The following is a 20,785-nucleotide window of genomic DNA, read 5'->3' on the forward strand; positions in this document are numbered from 1 at the left end:
CCGATCGGGCCTTACCATTTTTCATAGCTGGAGGGGTGTTGTTTTGAAAGAAATTAGCGAACAATTGAAATGTTTGCATTTATTTTACTTTTTGACCAAAAAGTGATGATGTTTTTGACAGAAAAGGTATTTATGAATGGGAATCAAAGTGCGTTGAATCGGTTTTCAACTAGTGGTTTAAACCGCCGAGGCCTGATTCTTGATAATTTACCTCGACTCACATCACGTTGATTCCCTTATTAAAAACTAATGGGGGGGGGGGGGGGGGTCATAAGTAAGACGATTAAATTTGACCTAAATTTCACCACAAAAATATAAGTCGAGACAAAAGGACACTTCCAGGTAGTTCTGTTGTAGAAGCAAAAGGTTTATTTTTTGACAAAAAGATTGTGAAAAAAAAAAAACACTATGAAAGTCACTATTAAAGAGCATGCTTGTTCAATTCAGTACAAAAGAGTATTGAAAATGGCACCAGGTATCAATTTATATACAATTTAAGACAGTTAGATTTTATATATTAGTACACTAAATAGTAGAGTTATTGCATAAAGCTATAAGTATAGTGATCAAAAACTTGTGTCAATGCAGATTGTGCGTCCATCCAATAAAAACAGACTGAAACGTAAAAAGGAAAACTGAAATAAATAATTTGAAATCTTTTAGTTTAAATCATTATTTTTTTTGAAAAGAGTATTAAAAACAAAACTGTTTTCTTACAAGATCAACATGAACACTCCATAATGTATCTGGCAAGAATCCATTCGGATTTGGGATCAGAAATGTATTGTCATTCTAAGATTACTCTGTAAGATTTGAAACATTGCATGGTGGAAATATAAGGTGTGCAAGGCTTTCTCCAGAAGACGATCAGAGCATCCTGATCGAAACGTCGAGTTGAAACTAACGATTTCTGTCAGCACCACCCCAACTCATTAAGAGATTATCATTACGTGTAACCGCAAATCTTTGATCGAAACGTTTTTACAGACAAAATTGCCTGGTAGTGTTTTTCGTAAGAATCCTTATACAATCAAACAATGATTTTATATTAAAAAACACCAAAATAGGTTGAAATGTCATCATTTTCTTAACAAATTAATGGCAATTTATAATCATTTAAATTTAGGTCATCAAAGTATCTGTGTAATAAATAATCGTTATAAGCTTAGTTTTTCTGGTAATTACAGGAACATACAATCGGCGGCATCACTTTACTCTAGCACACAAAACACCTAAAGGCCTACAGTTCAAACCAAAAGCACACAATATTGTTACAATGATGAACAAACAAAACTTAAAGACCATTTCTTTCTAGGACCTAATGGTCGTGGGTTCGATTCCCACCTGAGTAACCTGGGATTCTTCCCGGACTTCCAGCAGTAGGAAAGCACCGAGTATACAAGCTGAACAAGCTAGAAATCACTTAAATTGCCTTTTTTCTATATTAATAGAAAATTTAACCTAATAATAAAATTTTTGATCGTAAAATTGTAAAAACTAAACAATGGAATGTGCAATTACAATAAAACAAACAACACTGCAAACATATTCTACACTTCTTTGTGGATCTACCACACATTCTATGTTTGACCAACTGCCCATGGCTTTGTCTGATTTTGCAATTAGAACACTTCAAAACTGATAACAGTTTGAACTTTCAGCTTGTGTTGATTAAATCGGTGGTATGCATTGATTGCAGGTAATATGTTTGCATATTTAGTTCAACCAGCTTCTATTAAAATGTCCTTCTTATTAACACTAATACTGTCATGTGAACATTTTCATTTGCAATTTCTATACAATTACAGGCAAGATCAGTCAATGTTTTTCAAGATTACTTCAAAGTCCATGTGAACCGTTATATCGGTTGGTATGCATTGATGAAACTGCATGATTTATTTGCAATTTCAGTAATAGACTGGTTTATATGAAATTTTCTTTCTGATAAAAGAATAACAAAAAATAGTTTTACAATTGTAATTTGCAACTTCTTAACAACTACAGGCAAGATCAGTCAATGTTAATTAAGAACATGCGCTTAATAGTTTATCAGAACCAAGATCAGTGGTGTGCATTGATGGTACAATATGTTTTCAATTTCCAGTCCGTGCGTGGGTTTCAATCAAACTTCACCCCCATCAAAGAATTAATACTGTCACTTTGACTTTTGTCATTTCCATTTTCTTAATTTTAGGACAAAATAAGAAAAGTTATACTTAAATGACATAAATCTAAATGTCTAAATGTTAGAAGCCGTAATCAGTACGTGTTTCGGTCATTGGCCAGTGTTTAACCAATGGCCACCGAGACAGTTATTGGTTCTGACCGCGAACACGCACCCCTAGGTACAGACGCAAGGCCCAATGCTTTGATTCACCCTTTTAAAAACTGCATAAAACAAATACTCTGCCTAAATTAACACGACTGCCACACAAACTATTCAAATGCACTAAAGAATCCAAACCATTATCGTCTCCATCAACTACACATATAAGTTCTATAAAACACTTCATACAATTCATGAAAAAAAGAAAAGAAAAAAACAACAACAACATATCTTTGACATTTTAAACAAACGTTGGCATGCATATAAACAAACAGACCCTGTCATACAGCTCCAAAAATACTCAAATGTTAGTGGCTAGCTAATCAAATACAAATACTTCATAAACTTCTACTATTTCAATTATACTTTATATAAAATATCTTTACATAACAGTTATGTCATTCTAATTACTTTATAAAGTACTGCACCTATGTTTGGAAAGTTCAGTGGCTCTTGATTCTATCAAATCATAAGAAGAAAGTTCATCATTCAGTTAAAGGGTGGGGGGGGGGGTGGCAGTCACGAGTTGTATATATTTGTACAAAAGTACCATATTTTCCAGTTGGTATGACACTGCTCTAAAATTACAAATATTGTGGGTTCAAATCCCACCCGAGATGCCAGTGAATTCCTTCACAAAACCCGGGAAAGTACTGAGAAAATGTGCCAATACACATCCATTGCTTCACCCTTCGGATAGAACGTAAAGCCGTTGGTCCCATGTGTTGTGTAACGCATGTAAAAGAACTCAGAGCACATCGAAAAGAGAAGGGGTTCGCCCCGTTGTTCCTGGCTGTGGCTGCTGTATGCGCTGTAGCCTTGTAAACCCTTAGAAGGTGCTAAATAATTTGGTCTCAGAATTCATCCCTGCAATAACATAATTTTATCTTTCTGAAAGTTTAAATACACTCAGCGCCTTGAGTACCTTGTTTGGTAGATACGTGCGCTATATAAGACTTCAATATTATTATTATTATTATTATTATTATTATTATTATTATTATTATTATTATTATTATTATTATTATTATTATAACTATGTGGGTGAAACCAATATTAATACTCTACCATATAGTCATCGCATGTATCGTGTGTTATGCAAAATTGTAAGGTGGACATGGCCAGCTGCCTTTTACGACACGCCTGCCTGATAAACCTTAACTAACACTGGAAATCCTAAGATCCTCAAATTCAACCCCACACTCCTGTTTAGACTGATCCCTAGAGGTTGACCAGTGCAGTTATATAAAAACCCACTTCAAACCCAAAATGTTCTATCCTGTCTATCGTAATCTTTAACCCATGTTGGACTGCTCCACTGTTTTCGTTTGCAGTCAACAACAGGTTAATTCCTCCAAATTCAGTGTGGTAAGAGCGCTAGATACTTTGGAAGAATTTTTTTCTTCAAAATAAGTTGTCACTTTCCATTTCATATTTCTCCTACAGATGACCGAAGCAATTAAACACTTATAACGTTTTCAGATTTGGTGTTATATTGGCAAGAGAAAAACAACTTCTGGTTTAAAGTTAACTAAACGTCAAAGTCATAATTGATCTAGAATTTATCAGACAAGGATGCCTCATAAATGAATTTATGAAGTCATGTAATCAAGCATTCATTTGTTTTGGCTGATTGTCAATACTTAATACCCTGCAATCAACAAAGCACTTAATTTCAAACTCGAGTTCCTTGCGGATTTGTAAGTAAAACACAGATTAGTAAAAACATTAAGTAAACATTCTTGTGACATATCGTACACTAAAAATAAAAGTAGTAAATATTTATACAGTACATCAAGCTAACTTTTATTCTAATTCATTATAACTAGAAAAATAAGTTCTACTGTTATTCTAATTCATTATAACTTGAACTATAATAAGCTCTAGAACTTTCTAGAAAGTGGAGCACATAGTGGTTTATTTTCAAATACAAAGACAAAAGCACAATGTGACATGACAAGATTTGAACACACGGTTTAATGACTAAAAGACCCAGACTGGAACGCGGTGCATAAGACTACCAGAACAACGCTCCACTATAATAAGTAAACGGCAATATGGCAGTCGAACATTCAGTGAGGTAACTTGAACATTTGGCAGATAGAGAGAAAACAAGGTTTGAGTTGAAGGCAATGAGCTGACAAGTTTCAAACCAGTTGGTCATTTGGCTATCATTTGTCAAAGGCAAGATTCTCTTGGTCAATATATATTATGGATGCGTAATAACAACAACAATTATAGTAGTAATAAAATGTAATAAAATATTAGTAATAATAAACTTTATATTGCATAAAATACTTTTGTTAAAAGGTCACAGGCGCTTTATAAAGTCTCAAGTACAAATAAAATAATTTCTTTTGGAAAATACATACATATACATGTACAAGGTGTAAAGACGCTGTCACCATCTTGGTCATGTTCCCTGTTTCCAATAGCAGAAATGAATGCTTACATTCATTGCGCATGCTGACACCAGACTATTATTTCGTCCAGCCTCAGTTTGGTTACAATGAGTTTGAATGGAGTAAAATCAAGATGACCACACCGTGATAAAGGTATACTCACTCAATATCTGTGCATCAAATGTAAGTAATAACAGATAGCTTACAAAGTACTGAAAATGTCATAGTGCTAAAAATGTGACGAACAAACGTGCATGAGGTGTCGATGATGATGTCGTAAGAAAACCTACACGGCCGGTGGCTAGTGGGAATTGTCCTCTTACTCGTCTTGTAAGATATTTTCCACTTGTTCAAGCTCGTAAGAAAGATTCTCTTGCTCACAGATGTCATCCTCTTCAATTGCCCTGAGAAGCTAAAAAAAGAAGGCAAATATTTGAGGTTACTTGAAGCTTGATTAAAATAATAATAATAATAATAATAATAATAATAATAACAATAATAATAAGACTTGAAACGCGCACATATCCACCCTGCTGGGTGTTCAAGGCGCAGTAAAAACCCAAAAAACAAACAAAAGAAGAAAACAAAGAAAAAAACTGACACAAAAGAATTTGTCCACGAAAACCTGTGACATAAGATAAGTTTTGAGAAGAGATTTGAATTTTGTGGTACAAAGACAAGATCAAAGATTAAGCTTGTTTAATCAAATCATCGTTTGAATCTAATCTAGTGTTTTATTTTTTACATTTTTGTTGATTTTAAGTGATCCTTTTCTTTACTCTTCCATTAAAAAGTAGCAATATTGCGAAGGATAACTCAACACTAAATTCAGTTAAAAAATAACAATCACACAGTAGTGTAAGAGATAAACAAATTATAATTCTTTACCACTGATGCATTTATTATTTTTTAATCATACAAAGTGCCTTTTATTTAAGATCTTAAGATACATCTGAGAAACGATTCATGCATGAATAATTTCTCAGATTTATAAGTTTTGGTGTGAATATTAATTACTTCATGAAGGGAAATCCTTTCTCAAAATAGTTTATTACAATCAACAGTTGAAGTGCTTCTCAACGAAGAAGTTTGTATTGGTCATTGATTTTTGGAGGACTTAACAATCTAAAGCTCTACTTTTCATGATCACTTTGTTGGACTAGAAGCCTAACTTGCCTCAGACCCAAATGCCAAGAATAATTTCTCAGATTCATAAGTTTTAATTAATTACTTCATGAAGGGGAATCTTTTCTCAAAATAGTTTATACTATCAACAATTGAAGTGCTTCTCAACGCATAAGTTTGTATTGTTCATTAATTTTTGAAGCTCTACTTTTCATGATCACTTTGTTGGACTTGAAGCTTAACTTGCATCAGACCAAAATGCCAAGACTTTATAAATACTAGCCAATAATGCAAAGTAACAAAGGGAAAGTAAAGTAACGAATGGAAAGGAGAATGAAGGATGAACTTACCAAATCTTTGTTGCGATTGGTGAACTCATAAAGCTGCAACAAGGTACTGAGTTTGCTGAACAAACCTGTAAAGTTCTGTTGATTAAATACAAGGAAATCACAGATTAAAAGTCAGCTGCTTAAAAAAGAAAGCCTTGATGAGTGTGTATGAGTAAGTGTTTTTTGTTTTGTTTGCTCTAATTAATCACACCAACTTATCTCATCAATTAAACCAGGCAGAATATTTCGTAACAATTCTCGGCAAAGTAAAACAAATGAGCAGGATGCCAGGTGCAGATGGTACATCTCTGGATGTCAGCCCCATTCATACTGTATTGTACTGTTGTACAATTTATGATACATTTTGTATTGCTCATTATGTCATTTTTTATCTGTATGTATGAAAGTATGTATGGAAATAAAACAACCAAACAAACACCAAACATAACAAGCTAAACAATGGTTCTAAACTGGTAATGTAAAGAGCTGGGCCCGATTTTATAGAGCTGCTTAAGCACAAAAGGAGCTTTTTTAAAAAAAGGATTACCCGCCAAAATGCAATGTGTAAAATGTGTGACTGGTATCAAGTTAATTTCTGCTATTAAGCAGAACACTCTTAAAGGGTATATGTACTTCTTCCTAAAAAAAACCCTCAATGTCCACAGATTTACATTAAACTTACACAGTTTGAAACTTATGATAGTAGAAAGCTTCCCTTGAAATTTTACTTACTGAGGTGCTGTAGTTTTTGAGAAATGAGTAAAAGTAATAATTTTTGTCTCAGTTTTAGCATGTACAAACATATTAACCAGTTATGCTATGGTTTATGCTAAAATAATGTTGGTCTCGTGAGACTAAAAATATTTAGTGACTTGTTTTACTCACTTCTCAAAAACTACACAACCTTAGTTAGTAATATTTGAAGTAATGCTTGCCACTATCATTATCTTCAAACCAAAAGTACCCAATCCTTTAAGCAGTATGGAATTGGGCTCTAGGGATAAGACAGGTCCCTGAAATGAAATTATCTCATTTTGGAACCAAATTTCTTTGTGAACTAACCTGACACGTCTTATCAAACTCCCTCTGTAGGTCACTAGTCTCAATCCTCTCCATGTCTGCAATGCCTTGGTAGTAAGACTCAACCTGACCACGGTATCTAGTTACTTCACGGTTATACAAAAGCTTATTGACTGAGGATTCCTGGGGGAAAAAAAGAAGAAAAAAAATTAAAAATAATAATAAAACAAATAAACAAGCAAGCAGTAAACCACTAAAACCATAAAAATACTTACAATCAGAGCCAAAATTGTTAGGACACTTGACCCAAGAATACCCTCCCAAATCCCCAGCCGTGACACTTGTGTCCTAAAGCAAGACACTTAAACATTGCTTCGTCCTTCAGATGGGACATAAAGTCGTTGGTACAAATGTGTTGTGTAACGCATGTACCAGAACCCACTGCACTTATCAAAAAGAGAAGGGCTTCGCCCCGGTTGTTCTTGTTGTGGCTACTTTATGCGCCGTAGCACCCTGTAAACCCTTTTAAGGTGCTAAATAATTGGGTCTCAGAATTCATCACTGCAGAACCTATCTTTCTGAAAGTTTGTATATACTCAGTGCCTTCGTGAGCTATATAAGACTTTAATATTATTATTATTTGATTATTATTATTATGTGGGTAAAACCAATATTAATACTCTACCATATAGTCATCGTATGTATTGTGTGTTACGCAAAATAGTAAGGCGGACATGGCCAGCTGCCTTTTGCGACACACAAAATTATTATAATAAATCTCCACCAATGTCATCTCATATCCTGAAGCACAGACCGTGCAATGAGCACAAAGACCATCTACCTCCATGCAGTGACACAGAGCCAGGATGTCCAGCCTGCAGGCACGATTTGTGCACACAGCTCAATGGAAGATACCGTTAAATCTTAAATTTGATGGAGATTGCAGTCTGTTTTTTATCAACTTTTGTTATAAAGAAAGTGGGCAAACCACAAAACTGTTTTTTTTTTATAGCTCCTGAAATTATGTTGATATCATGCTACTAAATATTAATTGTCCACTAGTGTACTGTACTTCTTACTGTAAACTTCCAAATGGGCTTTCATTTAAACAATGTTTATCTTACAAAGTTACTTACCCATCCAAGCTGATGGTCAGATTTGTTACATGCATCATAGAAGGCTTGACCTACGACCCCTAGGCTGGACTCAACAGATGGTGTAGGTCGGATGTCAAAGATGTAGTTTGGGTGTGTGATACTGCTCACCCAAAAACGCAACGGAAACCTGAACAAAATAGCGGAACAAGAAGCATCAAAAGTATAGCATTTCGGGGCAAAAATATGTTTAAAAGAAGTTTTTAATCTGTTTACAATGTAAGTCATATGTAAATCTGTGGACATTTTAATATTTGATATTGAGCTTTAAAGACAGAGGACACTAATAGTAAATGAAAAAGACAGTCTTCTCATTTGGTGTGTATCTCAACATATGCATAAAATAACAAACCTGTGAAAATTTGAGCTCAATTGGTCGTCGGAGTTGCGAGATCAGAATGAATGAAAAAACACCCTTGTCACACGGAGTTGTGTTCAGATGCTTGATTTTGAGACCTCAAATTCTAAATCTGAGGTCTCGAAATCAAATTCGTGGAAAATGACTTCTTTCTCAAAAAACTGTGTCACTTCAGAGGGAGTTGTTCTCACAATGTTACTATCAACCTCTCCCCATACCTCATTACCAAGTAAGGTTTTATGCTCATAATTACTTTGAGTAATTACCAATAGTGTCCACTGCCTGTAACAGAAAAACATGTTTCCCAGTCAAACTTTCTTTAATGCTTTACTTATAACAACTTTTTTAAAATACCTTTCATTGTTACTCCTTTTATTAAAAATTTCAGTCATTGTTTTTCTGTTTATTGATTTTGCTACAGTAGTTTGGAACAGCCAGGTCATTAGTGTGTTTTACTTTTACGTCCTTTTATTTAATTAATTACTCCTTTATTTAAAGAGTTCTTTTACTAATTTGCATTGTCTGAATCCATGAGGTGTATTACTGTTCTCCTTCTACTCCTTCTTAGGACTCCATTTTTAATAGTTCCATGTTTTTGAGGGGTTCATGAACTTCCTGTTTCTGTTTACAGTTCAAGGTTTATATTTATCGCATGTTTTACATCTTTTAAGGCGGATTTTGGCACCAAATGAGTACAGTTTATTTTGCATTATTATTTAATATCTAAACTGGCGGAAAGCCGTTAACATTTTTGATTGATATTTTTAATTCTTTAAATACATACGTGTTACTCTTCCAGATATGTACAATATCTGGGTCTTCCATATCATGACGACTCGCTTGACTATCAAAGAAATCAAAGAGATACTTGATGGCCATTGGAGTGCTCTCTACAGTCAGGATAGCCTGGAACATGTTATCTACGTAATCCTGGATGATACCCTGGAAAGGTCAAAGATCAAAGGTCAAATACATTATCATAGGAATTTGAAAAGATGATTTTGACACCAAAAGTGAAAGGGGAACCATTAACTTGTTGATTTTGGTTTAGTTTTTTGATGTATCCGCATGCTTCATATAATGACCTTTTGATCATACGTACATGAAATTGCTTTAAATGACCATATACAATGTAGCTCTGAGAACAAGGTTTCCTTGTTACCAACCTCATCCACTCCCACACACATACCTTCATGGTGAGCAGACGAGGGAACGTAATATCTCTGCTCTTCTTGTTTCCTGTCAGGGCTAGTTCCTTCTTCCGTTTCTTCTGCTGCTTCTCAGACTCCTCAACATCATCTTGAGGTTTTTCCTGCAACAGTCAAATCAAAACTTTGCATTTTAATAAGGGAATAAAAGAGTAGGCGACATGTTCTTAAAAGGCCATTTAAAACCGGCAGGGTCGTGGTCGTGCGATAAAGCCAGCCAGTCTTAAACAGCTTCAGCTGTGTCATTATCAACCGTTTAAACACCCCCAAGTGACATGCTCTCCACCAATAGGAAAAGCGATTAAGAACTGCCCGGGGTACTTATGAATGTCACTTTATGATGTTCTTCAGTTTTCTTTTGCGTCTTTCTCTGTTTTACCTTCTTAAAAACTGGTCTAACTTCAGGCTTTGTTAAGATATATTTAATTTGTGTACCTTTGATGTACATGAACATGTTTTTGTTTAAAGGGAAAATCCAGGGACTAAAACCCAGACCATGCAAGGCTTCAGGGATGGTATCGAACCAGGTTCCACAGAGGTGAAAGCCAGAGACAGAAACCACTGAGCCAACCAAAATACCCAGTATCGTTTGGTTTTGATTTTATTCCAAACAGTTATTTTTAAAAATCGTTATGTACACTTCTTTCTGTGGTACGCCACTGGTTTGTGGAAAGGTACATGCATACCATTCTTCCAACTTTCAAGAAAAAAAACCCAGATACATTTTCAAAACATAGTTGTTTACTTTATTTTGTGTAATGTTTTATGATTTATGATTCAATTATTCAAATTGTATCAGGGTTTTGCACCGTAGTTTCTGGCAATGGATTCTGAATGCCTCGCAGCACCTTGTAAACCCTTTTAAAGTGATACAAATGGGTCTCAACGTTCAAAAACTTATAAAACCTCTTTAGAAATATCATGTTGATACATTATAAGTGTGTTGAGACACCATAGATAAAGCGCTGTATAAAAACTACTTATTGTATTATTACTAACAGGTGTCCCTCAAAGCAAGTTGCTTACCAAATGCCAGAGGACTGTACCATTTTCCTGTTCAGTATCTCGAGGAAACACGTTTGCGTCATTTGGTCCATAACCTTACGTAGAATGGAAAGAAATTAATTGGTAAAACAAGTATTGGAGCAATTTCAGCTCTTTATGAAATCTGACCAAGTGCACCTAACCTCGATTGTTTCAAAAGACAACTGATCACAAAGGGAATTGAGTCCTAAAACAAATACATAACAACAACAAAAATCAAATATTGAAAATCAATGTTTTATAAAAAAATAAATACATTAGAATACTACTGTAAATGACAAGAAACTAAGCACACATTAATTACACAAAATCAGGAAAATTATTAAATTGAAACCAGCCTGAACACCAACAGTCAGCCTCACATTTGATATTCCTGATGTTTTCAAACTCTGAATTTTAACACTTTTTATAATTACTTCTGTTATAATTTTTATTTATTTCTGATATAATTTTTATTTATTTGGCCTTGACAAACCATACAAATATTGTAAAGAAAAAAGTACATGAAGATAAAAAAAAAGAGGTAAATAAATGTAAACAACTGTAAACATATCAATGAGTAATAAAAACGCGTAATAAAAACTGTGGGAAAACAAAAAATTAAATAAAAGGCTCTTGGTTGACATTTTGTTGAATTACCTGAGGTAGCTTCATTGATGGAGGTATGGAGCGTCTCTTTCGGGACAAGCGCCATGAGTGAGTTATCTGGAATCTAAAAGAGAATAATACACAAAGTAAGATTTTAAAACCTTGCATGGCAGAGACAACATGTAATATTTTTTAGAGCTGTGGAAAAAACTGATTTTCTTCAGGAGAACGCTCATCAGCCCATACAGCAGCTAAACCAGTCCTCCTCCTTAGTACTTAAAGGTTTTTGATACCTTTTGTATATCAAGTTTTTGAACCTGACATGAATCCCAAGACTCTCACTTACATGTTTTAATGATAGTATAGACAGCATAAAATATAACGTGCTGAGGTGCTGCAGCTTTTAAGAAAGTAAAACCATGTCACCAAACTAATGTTCTTCTCATCAGGAGACAAAAAATATTTAAGCATGTACTGCGTATTTACGCACTCTTCTGTGCTCAATGATTTTAATAATTTTTGTTTTCTTTTCACAAAACTTGACGACTTATGAAGCTGAAAATTCTACAGATATATTGCATTACAAACATGTTAATTGACAGTGAGTATACAATAGCTGTGACTACTCACTCCAAGTTCTTTGAGTGTGTTGAGTTTCTGCAAGTTCTCAGTCTGTTTGTCATCTCCGAGAGCCATTTGAGGAAGGGCTGCATCTTGCAAGACCAGACGCCCAGATCTGCCCTGCCGCCATTCTGTTCAGATTGAAAAGGATTTTTTTTAAGAACCAGGATGAAAGGGTTAATTCATGTATCAACTTTAAGGCACTGAATACCTTTGCAATTGTCAAAGACCAATATTGTCACTTGGTGTATCCCTACATATATGCATAAAACACCAAGAGAATGAAGTTGCAAGAAATTAATGTAAAGAAAAAACACCCTTGTTGAACCAATTTGTGTGCTTTCAGATGCCGATAAAAGGCTTCAGGTCTGAAGTCTTTTATTATTTTAAGATCTTGGTGATCCCCACAGCAGAGCAGCCAATCTTCCTGAGGCAATGCCCCACGACGAACGGCTGCTCCGGGGATCACCTCGCGTGACTGTTTTACTACCCAACTCGTCTTCTTCTTCTTCTGTAAAAGTACAGTCCACCATCTGGAGTATTACGAAGTGCTGTTGTTGTGTGCATGCGAGGGTGTCTAAGCAGTCAATATTTGTTTAGCTCTTCATCGCTCATTACAAATTAAGTTTTTATGCTTGCAATTAACTTGAGTAGTTTACCAATAGTGTACAGTGCCTTTGTAAAACTCCTAGGTTAAAACTGATAAACAGAGAAAAGACAAACACTTACAAAAAAAACAAAACAACATCACAAGACCAGACAGCAACTTCAAGGTGAAGGCTACACATAATTGCCTGTAAAAGTTGCCCCAAGTGACAGAAATGCCTGCCCTTTATAGATTTTGTTCTGTAGAGAACTGTCTTGCTTTTTATTCTACTACCGCGGAGCAAATTTCCGGAACTCAGGAGACTCTTAAAGGAACGGTCCTGCTTTTTTACTACTACCTGGGCAGAAGGTAGAAAAGCTGTTGGGACTTACTTAGCTGAGCCCCACTATTAAAATATTTGGTCTCAGCTTGCACTAGTCATAATTGTCAGGAGAATACCTCTGTAAAAATTTTGACTTTGTTATCTAACATTTGCCTTACCAAGGTTGACTGTAGATGCCCTCTGTCGATTAGAGTAAGGTTTGTTGCGATACATTGAGTCTAGAATCTTCTCCTTGACCTGTGGGATTGCGTCTACATCCATCACTCGTACCTCCTTCTTCTCTCCATCTTCACTGTCCACTACAACTTTCAATGTCTGAAAAATATATAGATAAGAATTGAGTTAAACGGGATTCATGGTGGTGCTTCATTCACCGAGGTGTGAACAGATTTTGGGGAGACAGTTGACTCCTTGAGGCTTCAAAATTTCATTATTTATTTCCCCAGAAGGAGGAATTTTATTCAATCTTCATTAAATTCTTTAAGAACAGTAACTAATTACTTTTAGAACAATATTTATTTCCCCAGAAGGAGGAATTTTATTCAATCTTCATTAAATTCTTTAAGAACAGTAACTAATTACTTTTAGAACAATATTAAAAAAAAAAAAAACAGAAAATGGCAAAAACACAAACAAAGTTGGCTTCAAAAGTTTACCCATCTTCACGGGATTGGGTAAACCTTTGAAGCCTTGAGGTTTTATGTTTGCCTGAGCGCTGTGATCTTTATGACAGCATGACTTACTTATAAGAAATAATTGCAGGCCTTGCTCTTATAAAGGCAGTGGACTCTATTGGTAATTATCAGCATAAAACCTCACTTGGAAGCGAGTAATGGGGAGAGGTTGATAATATAAAATATTGTGAGAAACGGCTTCCTCTGAAGTGACATAGTTTTCGAGAAAGAAGTAATTTTATACAAATTTGATTTCGAGACCTCAAGTTTAGAACTTGAGGTCTCAAAATCAAGCATCTGACAGCACACAACTTCGTGTGACAAGGGTGTTTTTCTTTCATATTTATCTCGCAACTTCGCTGACCCATCAAGCTCAAATTTCCACAGGTTTGTTATTTAGTGCATATGTTGAGATAAACCAAGTGAGAAGATTGGTCTTTGACAATTACCAACAGTGTCCAGTATCTTTAAGCTTTTTGTTAAGTAGGCAACCGGGTTTATAAAATCACTTGCGCCCAAGGAGTTTTAATTGCCCTGATTTTAAAATACATATTGTCACAACTGCATTTTGCTGGTGCATTAATAGTAGCAACCACAACCAGTATAATAGGCAAATAAAGTTATACTCAAACTCTCGAAAATAAATTAGCACATTTAAAAAATTGTGTTACTCTTATCTGAATGGAAGAAATATGAGCATTTCAAACAAGTAAGTTGAACTGTTTTAGTAGGGCAAGTTGAGAAGTGGTAGCAGTTTTTACTAGACAATGTACGCCGTAAGGGGAAGGTAGTGTTAAAGACGAGCCCTGTAATACCTTACACAGGTATTTGGTTCGGGCTCAAGGGATGTATCTGTCTGGGACTCATGCTTATAAGTTTTTCTTCTTAGTGAGCCCCCCCTGCAGTATCATAAAAGTGTATTTTTTCCTCTTGGCTAAACTGTATTATTTGGAACATGTATATATTATTGCCTGTTTTACAACGTTACGGTGGAAACAATAAACTTTTAACCTTACTAGTGACTTTTATTATTGTTAAGAGAACTAATTAGTAGGTATCCTGGCAAATGAGGTGATAAATAAAACACCGGCCAAAGTATAACACACAAACAATATTGATGGATTGACCTACTTACCATCTCCTTGAAGTCAACACTTCCTCTCAGAAGACGTTCCTCACTGAGTGAGAAATGAGCTTGCCGAGTAACAGCATCGACTGGCCCCTTCTCTGTCTGGACCTTAATTCCACTGTAGAGAAGGAAGAGGGGGAACGCTGTGCGGTCCTGTCGAGATAATTTTTTTTAAAATTTAGTACAAGTGATGTGGTAATACAATACAATGATTAAACTTTATTGTCCCTGCATAGGCAATTCAATATAAAAATATGTTTATATGTTAAAAATGAGGCGTACATTAGAGAAAGAGTAGGCCTAAATCATAGAGTTATTTATAAGAATTTTGTAAGATGTCCATCTTACAAAATGGCGCACTTGTCTCCTTGAGTTCCCACCGCATTTGTGCATGCAGCATCACCAGAGTGCCATCTAGTTCTTATAAATAACTCTATGGCCAAAATAGTTAAAAAGTTAAAATGGTCACTCCGCGCTCGCCGATTCTCTGGAAAATCCAGGACCCTTTGGAAAAAATGTGCTCTCGCAGGCCATGAATTAAAGGGCAGGGAATACTTTTGGTAAAATGAATGGCAATACAAACTATTGGTAAGAGAAGCCTACGACAGCTGTCAATAGTATAGAGCATTTTTATGCGACAGGGCTTTAAGTTTTTACCTGAAGTTGATCATAAAGACACAGTGCGATCCAATTGGACAGAAGCTTCTCAACAATACTCTCCGTTCTAATTGGAAACAGAAAAGAGTAAAAATTTACAAATCAATCTAAATCTAAAAAGAAATGATCCCTTCACCCCTGCCCCCCCCCCCCCCCCCCGAACAAAAATATGAGGGAAACTCTGTAATGTAGAAAAATATAAACACCACACAGACAATAAAACACATTTGCCCAAAAGCAAATTGGAGAGGAAAAACAATTTCCCACACAACTAACTCCAATTAATAATAATTAGTAGTGACACATTCAAGCTAAAAATTATCACAAATAACTTAACAAATATGAAACCTAAGTTCAGAAAATCATTGACTCCTAAAAAAGTGGGAATGGCAGTTGCAATTCTTTTAAAGGGATGCTGCAGTGAATTAAAATAAAACAGTTAGTTTTGCTGTCATTTATGTCTGATATATGTATTGAACATCAATAAAATGTGTTTTGTTTTTTCTGCCGACATATCTGACTTGCGTAACTAGCGAATAAGTCATGCCCCTCCTTTTGTGGATTGTTACCGCCCCCTACCATCGACGTCACGTCGGGAATTCAAACATTATCGTCGGCAAAAAGAGTCTGGTTCCTAATTACACGCGCCTAGGTACCAGGCCACACAATGCAATTCAATTCAATTCAATTCAATTTATTTATTTCATCACAGATTACAAGTAAAAAGTGAAAATTGCTTTCCATGTGTGCACTAAAAGATTCAAATTCAATGCACACGTCTCTATATGCACACAGCCAGGGGACCCGACGGCTCGGGTTCCCGACATGACATCACATGAAGGCTCCCTTTTAGGGGCAGGGTGGGTTCCCCTAATCTCTTGAAAACCACTTTTAAAATACTTCCGCATTAAATAAAAAAAATAAAAACATATTTCAGGTTTAAAAAGTCATGTTTAATCGTGTAAATTAAAAAAAAAAAAACACTGCAGCCACCCTTTAAATCTTTTTATTTTGTTGTCATGCAAGTTTGCCCAAAACATGGCTAATAGCCACTCACGGTAAGGGGCTACAAAAAGAGCAATGTTTAAGATGAAAATATCTCTCTTAATGAAGCATTCGCCAAGGGTGGAGCCTAATGGATTGGTGTATTAGAGTTCTTTAATTCCCAATTTCTTGATATTACATACCTTCTGAACAGCTGCTTTGGTCTGTTATTATCTACAGCCTCCCCTACTTGATTTGACATCAGCGTTATCATGATGCTGAAATTAAAAATCACATAGGCCAAACATAAATTCATTGGATGGAGCACTTGAATATACCAGGGGTAAGAGTCATTGTTATAACAAACAAGTCTGAAACTGGTATACAAATTCTAAGGTTTGTTTGAAATGATGCCATTTCTACCTTTTGGTAAATAATAAATAATAATAACCAATTCTTATACAGCGCATCAATGCGCTTTACATTAGTGCCCTGGTCATAGGGCCAATAACATCCCTTTTTTAATGTTTCTCAGCTCCCTTGGGAGTATACAACCTGGGCAACAATTTATATCGCTCCAAAGGCTTTCTCATTCACAATATCAACCTCTACCCTCGCAGGTACCCATTTATACCCCTGGGTGAAGAGAAGCAATTCTAGTAAAGTATCTTGCTCAAGGACACAAGTGTCACGACCGGGATTCGAACCCACACTCCGGTGACTACACCAGAACTAAGGAGTTATAGATTCAGAGGAGCTTTTGGGAACAGTGTCCGCAGCACTAGAGAAGTAGATCAAACAGCAGGCATTCTTTATATATGTGGAAAACATTCCGCGTGATTTTATTCACAAAGCCGACATCAAAAGTCTGAATTCAGATAAAAGACTGACAAATCTCATCCCTGATAGACAGACAGGGCAGAGATGCCAAGTCCAGAGGCCAGCGTGCGCAATCTGCTAATTTGCGCTCTGTTTGTGCGGCAGCTCAAGTTGATGATTCTGATAAACTGTGTGCAATCTGAAGATTGTGCAAACATTGTAGATTGCGTTTTTGTACACACGAGCGCGATTTGGAAATGCATTGTCGTTAATTTTTATTTTGTTCCTAGTCTGGCCCCAATGCGTGAGAAAATGGTTGCTGTGCGTGTGAGCGTGAGACAGAGGCCAAATGCGTGAGTCTCACGCCTAATGCGTGAGACTTGGTAGGTCTGACAGGGTCATCACAACCACACAAACCCTGTAATTCCCAAACGGGGGCATTTGTGAGCTAAATTTACATTGTGCAATTGATAATCTTTTTTAATTTGGCTCCTGATACAAAAGAGCAGTCAATATAAGCTACAACTAATATTGAGATGCAAGGAAGATAGTTGAAGATAAGGCACACACAGTCCATTGGTTTATTTCCCTTATGTGGGTCTGTACTGTGTAGGAATATACCCTAGATTTGTACTAGTCCTGCGCCATAAACCACTTAAAGAGCAAGGGAAATGTCAAATTATATTTTTGTGATATACCTCATGTGGGTGGTGAAGTATAACAAGAAAATAAGTACATCAAATTGAACTGTATATTTCCTTTCCTCTTTAGAAGAAAAACCCTAGAAGCTTGTTTGAATTTTTCTAAAAAATGAAATTGAAAGTTAAAAAAATATTTATTTGTTCAGTATCGATTGCCAATTCAGGATTTCCTGTATCTTTTGATTCTTTGTTGTTAAAAAAAAACAATGTTTTGTGGTTTATTTATTTAAAAAATTGCAGCATACTGGTGAATTACTAAAAAATCAAATTTCCTATAAAAATAATTAAGATAGTTAAAAAAAAAAATACAATAGAAAACCACGATGAAAACTTAATGAAAACACAAAACAAAGACCTGGCCAAGATTGTACGAACACGAAAAGTCTTAAAAACTTGAAAGTTTTCTGTTTGTGTGAAGTTATAAAGCGGATAGAACAACCAATAAATATTTGAAGTGGTTTACAGATTCCCTACATCATGTTCAATAGATATCTGGTATGGTCAAAAGGGTCAAGTATGTTTAACTCTGTGATGGTGAATTTTTGTTTTCTTTAAAAAAAAATGTGATAGTGCAGGGATAGTGCAAAAACCTTAAATCGGGTTAAAGCCATTGGACACTTTCGGTAAAAAGGAATGTCCAAGGCCGACACTACGTGTATCACAACTTTTAGGCTCAATCAGTCATCGGAGTCGGGACAAAGTAACTGGAAAACTCACCCTTGTTTCTTTCTGCAAGTTTCGCCATGTCATGACATGTGTTTAAAATAAATCCATAATTCTCGATATCGAGATTTGATATTGTTTTAGTGTTTTCTCAAAAAGTCAAGCATTTCATGGAATAACATTTCAAGAGAAGTTTTCACCATTACCTTCTGTAAACCCTGTAGGCTATTTGTAAATCTTTGAACTTTTAATTTTGTTTCTGTACCGAAATTGCATTATGGCTTTAAATCTTGATAAAAAAACACATGCCTTATCCTACCAGTGACATAATTATGAGAAAATAAATAATCTGTTGCAAACTGCTTACCAACCAAAAGGACCAATGCTATAAATGGAAAAAATAGTTTATGGCCTGACAATTCGATCCAGCAGATAGGGTCGAAACGTCAGGCCCAAACTATTTTTTGCAGCCTATAATTATATAATGTTCAAGAGTCTCTGCCTGTAAGAATGTACCAGGTGGTGATTTATGGGTTCTCAGATCTTCTTCTAAAAAATTAGAGTGATACATTATCATACCAAATGAATAAATCCAAAATATTAGTTTGCTGACGCTTTCGGTTTGGGAGTTATCAACTATCAAAGTTTTTGCCAAAAAGCCCCTGTGAATTGAGAAATATATTCCCTGTAAACATAAAAATTTGCACCAAGCTCGTCCCAACAAAAGTAAAAAACTTTTTCAACCTCCAGTTGGGCTAATATAAAAAAATAAAATAAAACATACTTACTCAGTTAGATATCCCAATTTGTTCTCCAACATCATAATAACAGTCAGAAGGGATGCTATAGTTGACCTGAAGTTAGACACATATAAAGTTAGTCAATTCTTTGTTGAACCCCAAAAATCATTTACAAATTTACCCAGTCAGTTTCCCTTGTGGTTTATATTGATATATGAAACAAAAAGTGGCATCCCCTTAAAAAATCCCCTTAAGGTGATCCCCTAGCTGCCGCTTCCCAGGTTGTATCGTAATTTGGGTGTAATCCCTGGCTACACGGCAGTTAACGGTTGTATGGCTTCTGACTGGCACCCCCGAACAAAGATATTGACAAAATAAAGACACCGACAACATAGGGCTAGATAGCTCAGTTGGTAGAGCACCGGCTCGTTAATCCGGAGGTCGTTGGTTCGAATCCCACTCCAGTCAATTCTTTGTTCAATCCCAACAATCATTTACAAATTTACCCAGTCAGTTTCCCTTGTGGTTTATATTGATACATATCAAGTTAAGTAAATTATTTGATAAGTAAATTATGTTTGGTGTTACCCTTACACCAATAAATAGCACTGTATACTCAGTACTTTCCCGAGTTCTCTGAAAAAAATCAGCCAAAATACTACGATAGGATTAGATCCAACAACCTTTGCTATTCTCGAGCAGTGTCTTACCAACTAGACCACCAAAATTGCCAGGTAGCTAGAAACAGTTTGAATCCTATGTTTTAGAATCATGTACGCAAATGATCTAACACATATTAAATTTGCATTGGGGATGAAGAATATTTTACAGATTTGTAATAGATCCAATGTTTGCAAGCACGGTGCTTTGAGTCTGTTTGTAATAGCATAAGGAGTAGCATAAGGAGTAGTAGATAGCTCAGTTGGTAGAGCATCATCACATTAATAATGTAGGTTCCAGATTCAAGTTTTGATCTAGTAAAATTGTCTTTGTTTTACCCCAATAATCTGAGTTGCGCCAGTTTAATGTGTGTGCGAGGCATACACTAAAGTATGCATTTTAGGGGAATGACAACATGCTTGCCATCGTACTCCAAAATAACCAGCATGTCAGACATCAGTTCAAGGCTTTTGATACCTTTTGTGGAACATCTTTAAAATTTTGGCCACCACATGAATCCCAACTCACTGTGAATGACGATGTGAAGTTTAAGCCTTAGTACCGGTAGTTGTCAAGTTTAAAAAGTGAAAATCACAGAGCAATGTTTTCAGGAGAGTCACATCAATACATTGTACATTTTTGCGTCATTGCTTT

General features: G+C 35.5%; 1 protein-coding gene and 1 non-coding gene across 2 annotated transcripts in view; one reads left to right on the plus strand and one right to left on the minus strand.

The window, feature by feature from the left end:
* Positions 1 to 351: 351 nt before the first annotated feature.
* The window catches only part of LOC139952223 (plexin-A2-like), a 78,953-nt gene continuing 58,519 nt past the window's right edge, over positions 352 to 20,785 (minus strand). Inside the window, exons 24-37 of the mRNA XM_071951287.1 lie at positions 19,520 to 19,585; positions 16,752 to 16,826; positions 15,565 to 15,631; positions 14,914 to 15,060; positions 13,263 to 13,419; positions 12,185 to 12,306; positions 11,606 to 11,678; positions 10,949 to 11,022; positions 9,904 to 10,026; positions 9,499 to 9,656; positions 8,339 to 8,486; positions 7,245 to 7,385; positions 6,204 to 6,278; positions 352 to 5,140 (exon numbers count right to left, since the gene is read on the minus strand). Of these exons, the coding sequence (XP_071807388.1) occupies positions 5,048 to 5,140; positions 6,204 to 6,278; positions 7,245 to 7,385; positions 8,339 to 8,486; positions 9,499 to 9,656; positions 9,904 to 10,026; positions 10,949 to 11,022; positions 11,606 to 11,678; positions 12,185 to 12,306; positions 13,263 to 13,419; positions 14,914 to 15,060; positions 15,565 to 15,631; positions 16,752 to 16,826; positions 19,520 to 19,585 (1,519 nt within the window). The 3' untranslated portion in view covers positions 352 to 5,047. The remainder of the gene's footprint in view (positions 5,141 to 6,203; positions 6,279 to 7,244; positions 7,386 to 8,338; positions 8,487 to 9,498; positions 9,657 to 9,903; positions 10,027 to 10,948; positions 11,023 to 11,605; positions 11,679 to 12,184; positions 12,307 to 13,262; positions 13,420 to 14,913; positions 15,061 to 15,564; positions 15,632 to 16,751; positions 16,827 to 19,519; positions 19,586 to 20,785) is intronic.
* Trnan-guu (transfer RNA asparagine (anticodon GUU)) lies at positions 19,867 to 19,939 on the plus strand. Its single transcript has one exon. It is a non-coding gene; the product is annotated as a tRNA-Asn (tRNA).

The sequence above is a fragment of the Asterias amurensis genome, chromosome 2 (assembly GCF_032118995.1).
Source record: "Asterias amurensis chromosome 2, ASM3211899v1".
Taxonomy (NCBI): domain Eukaryota; kingdom Metazoa; phylum Echinodermata; class Asteroidea; order Forcipulatida; family Asteriidae; genus Asterias; species Asterias amurensis.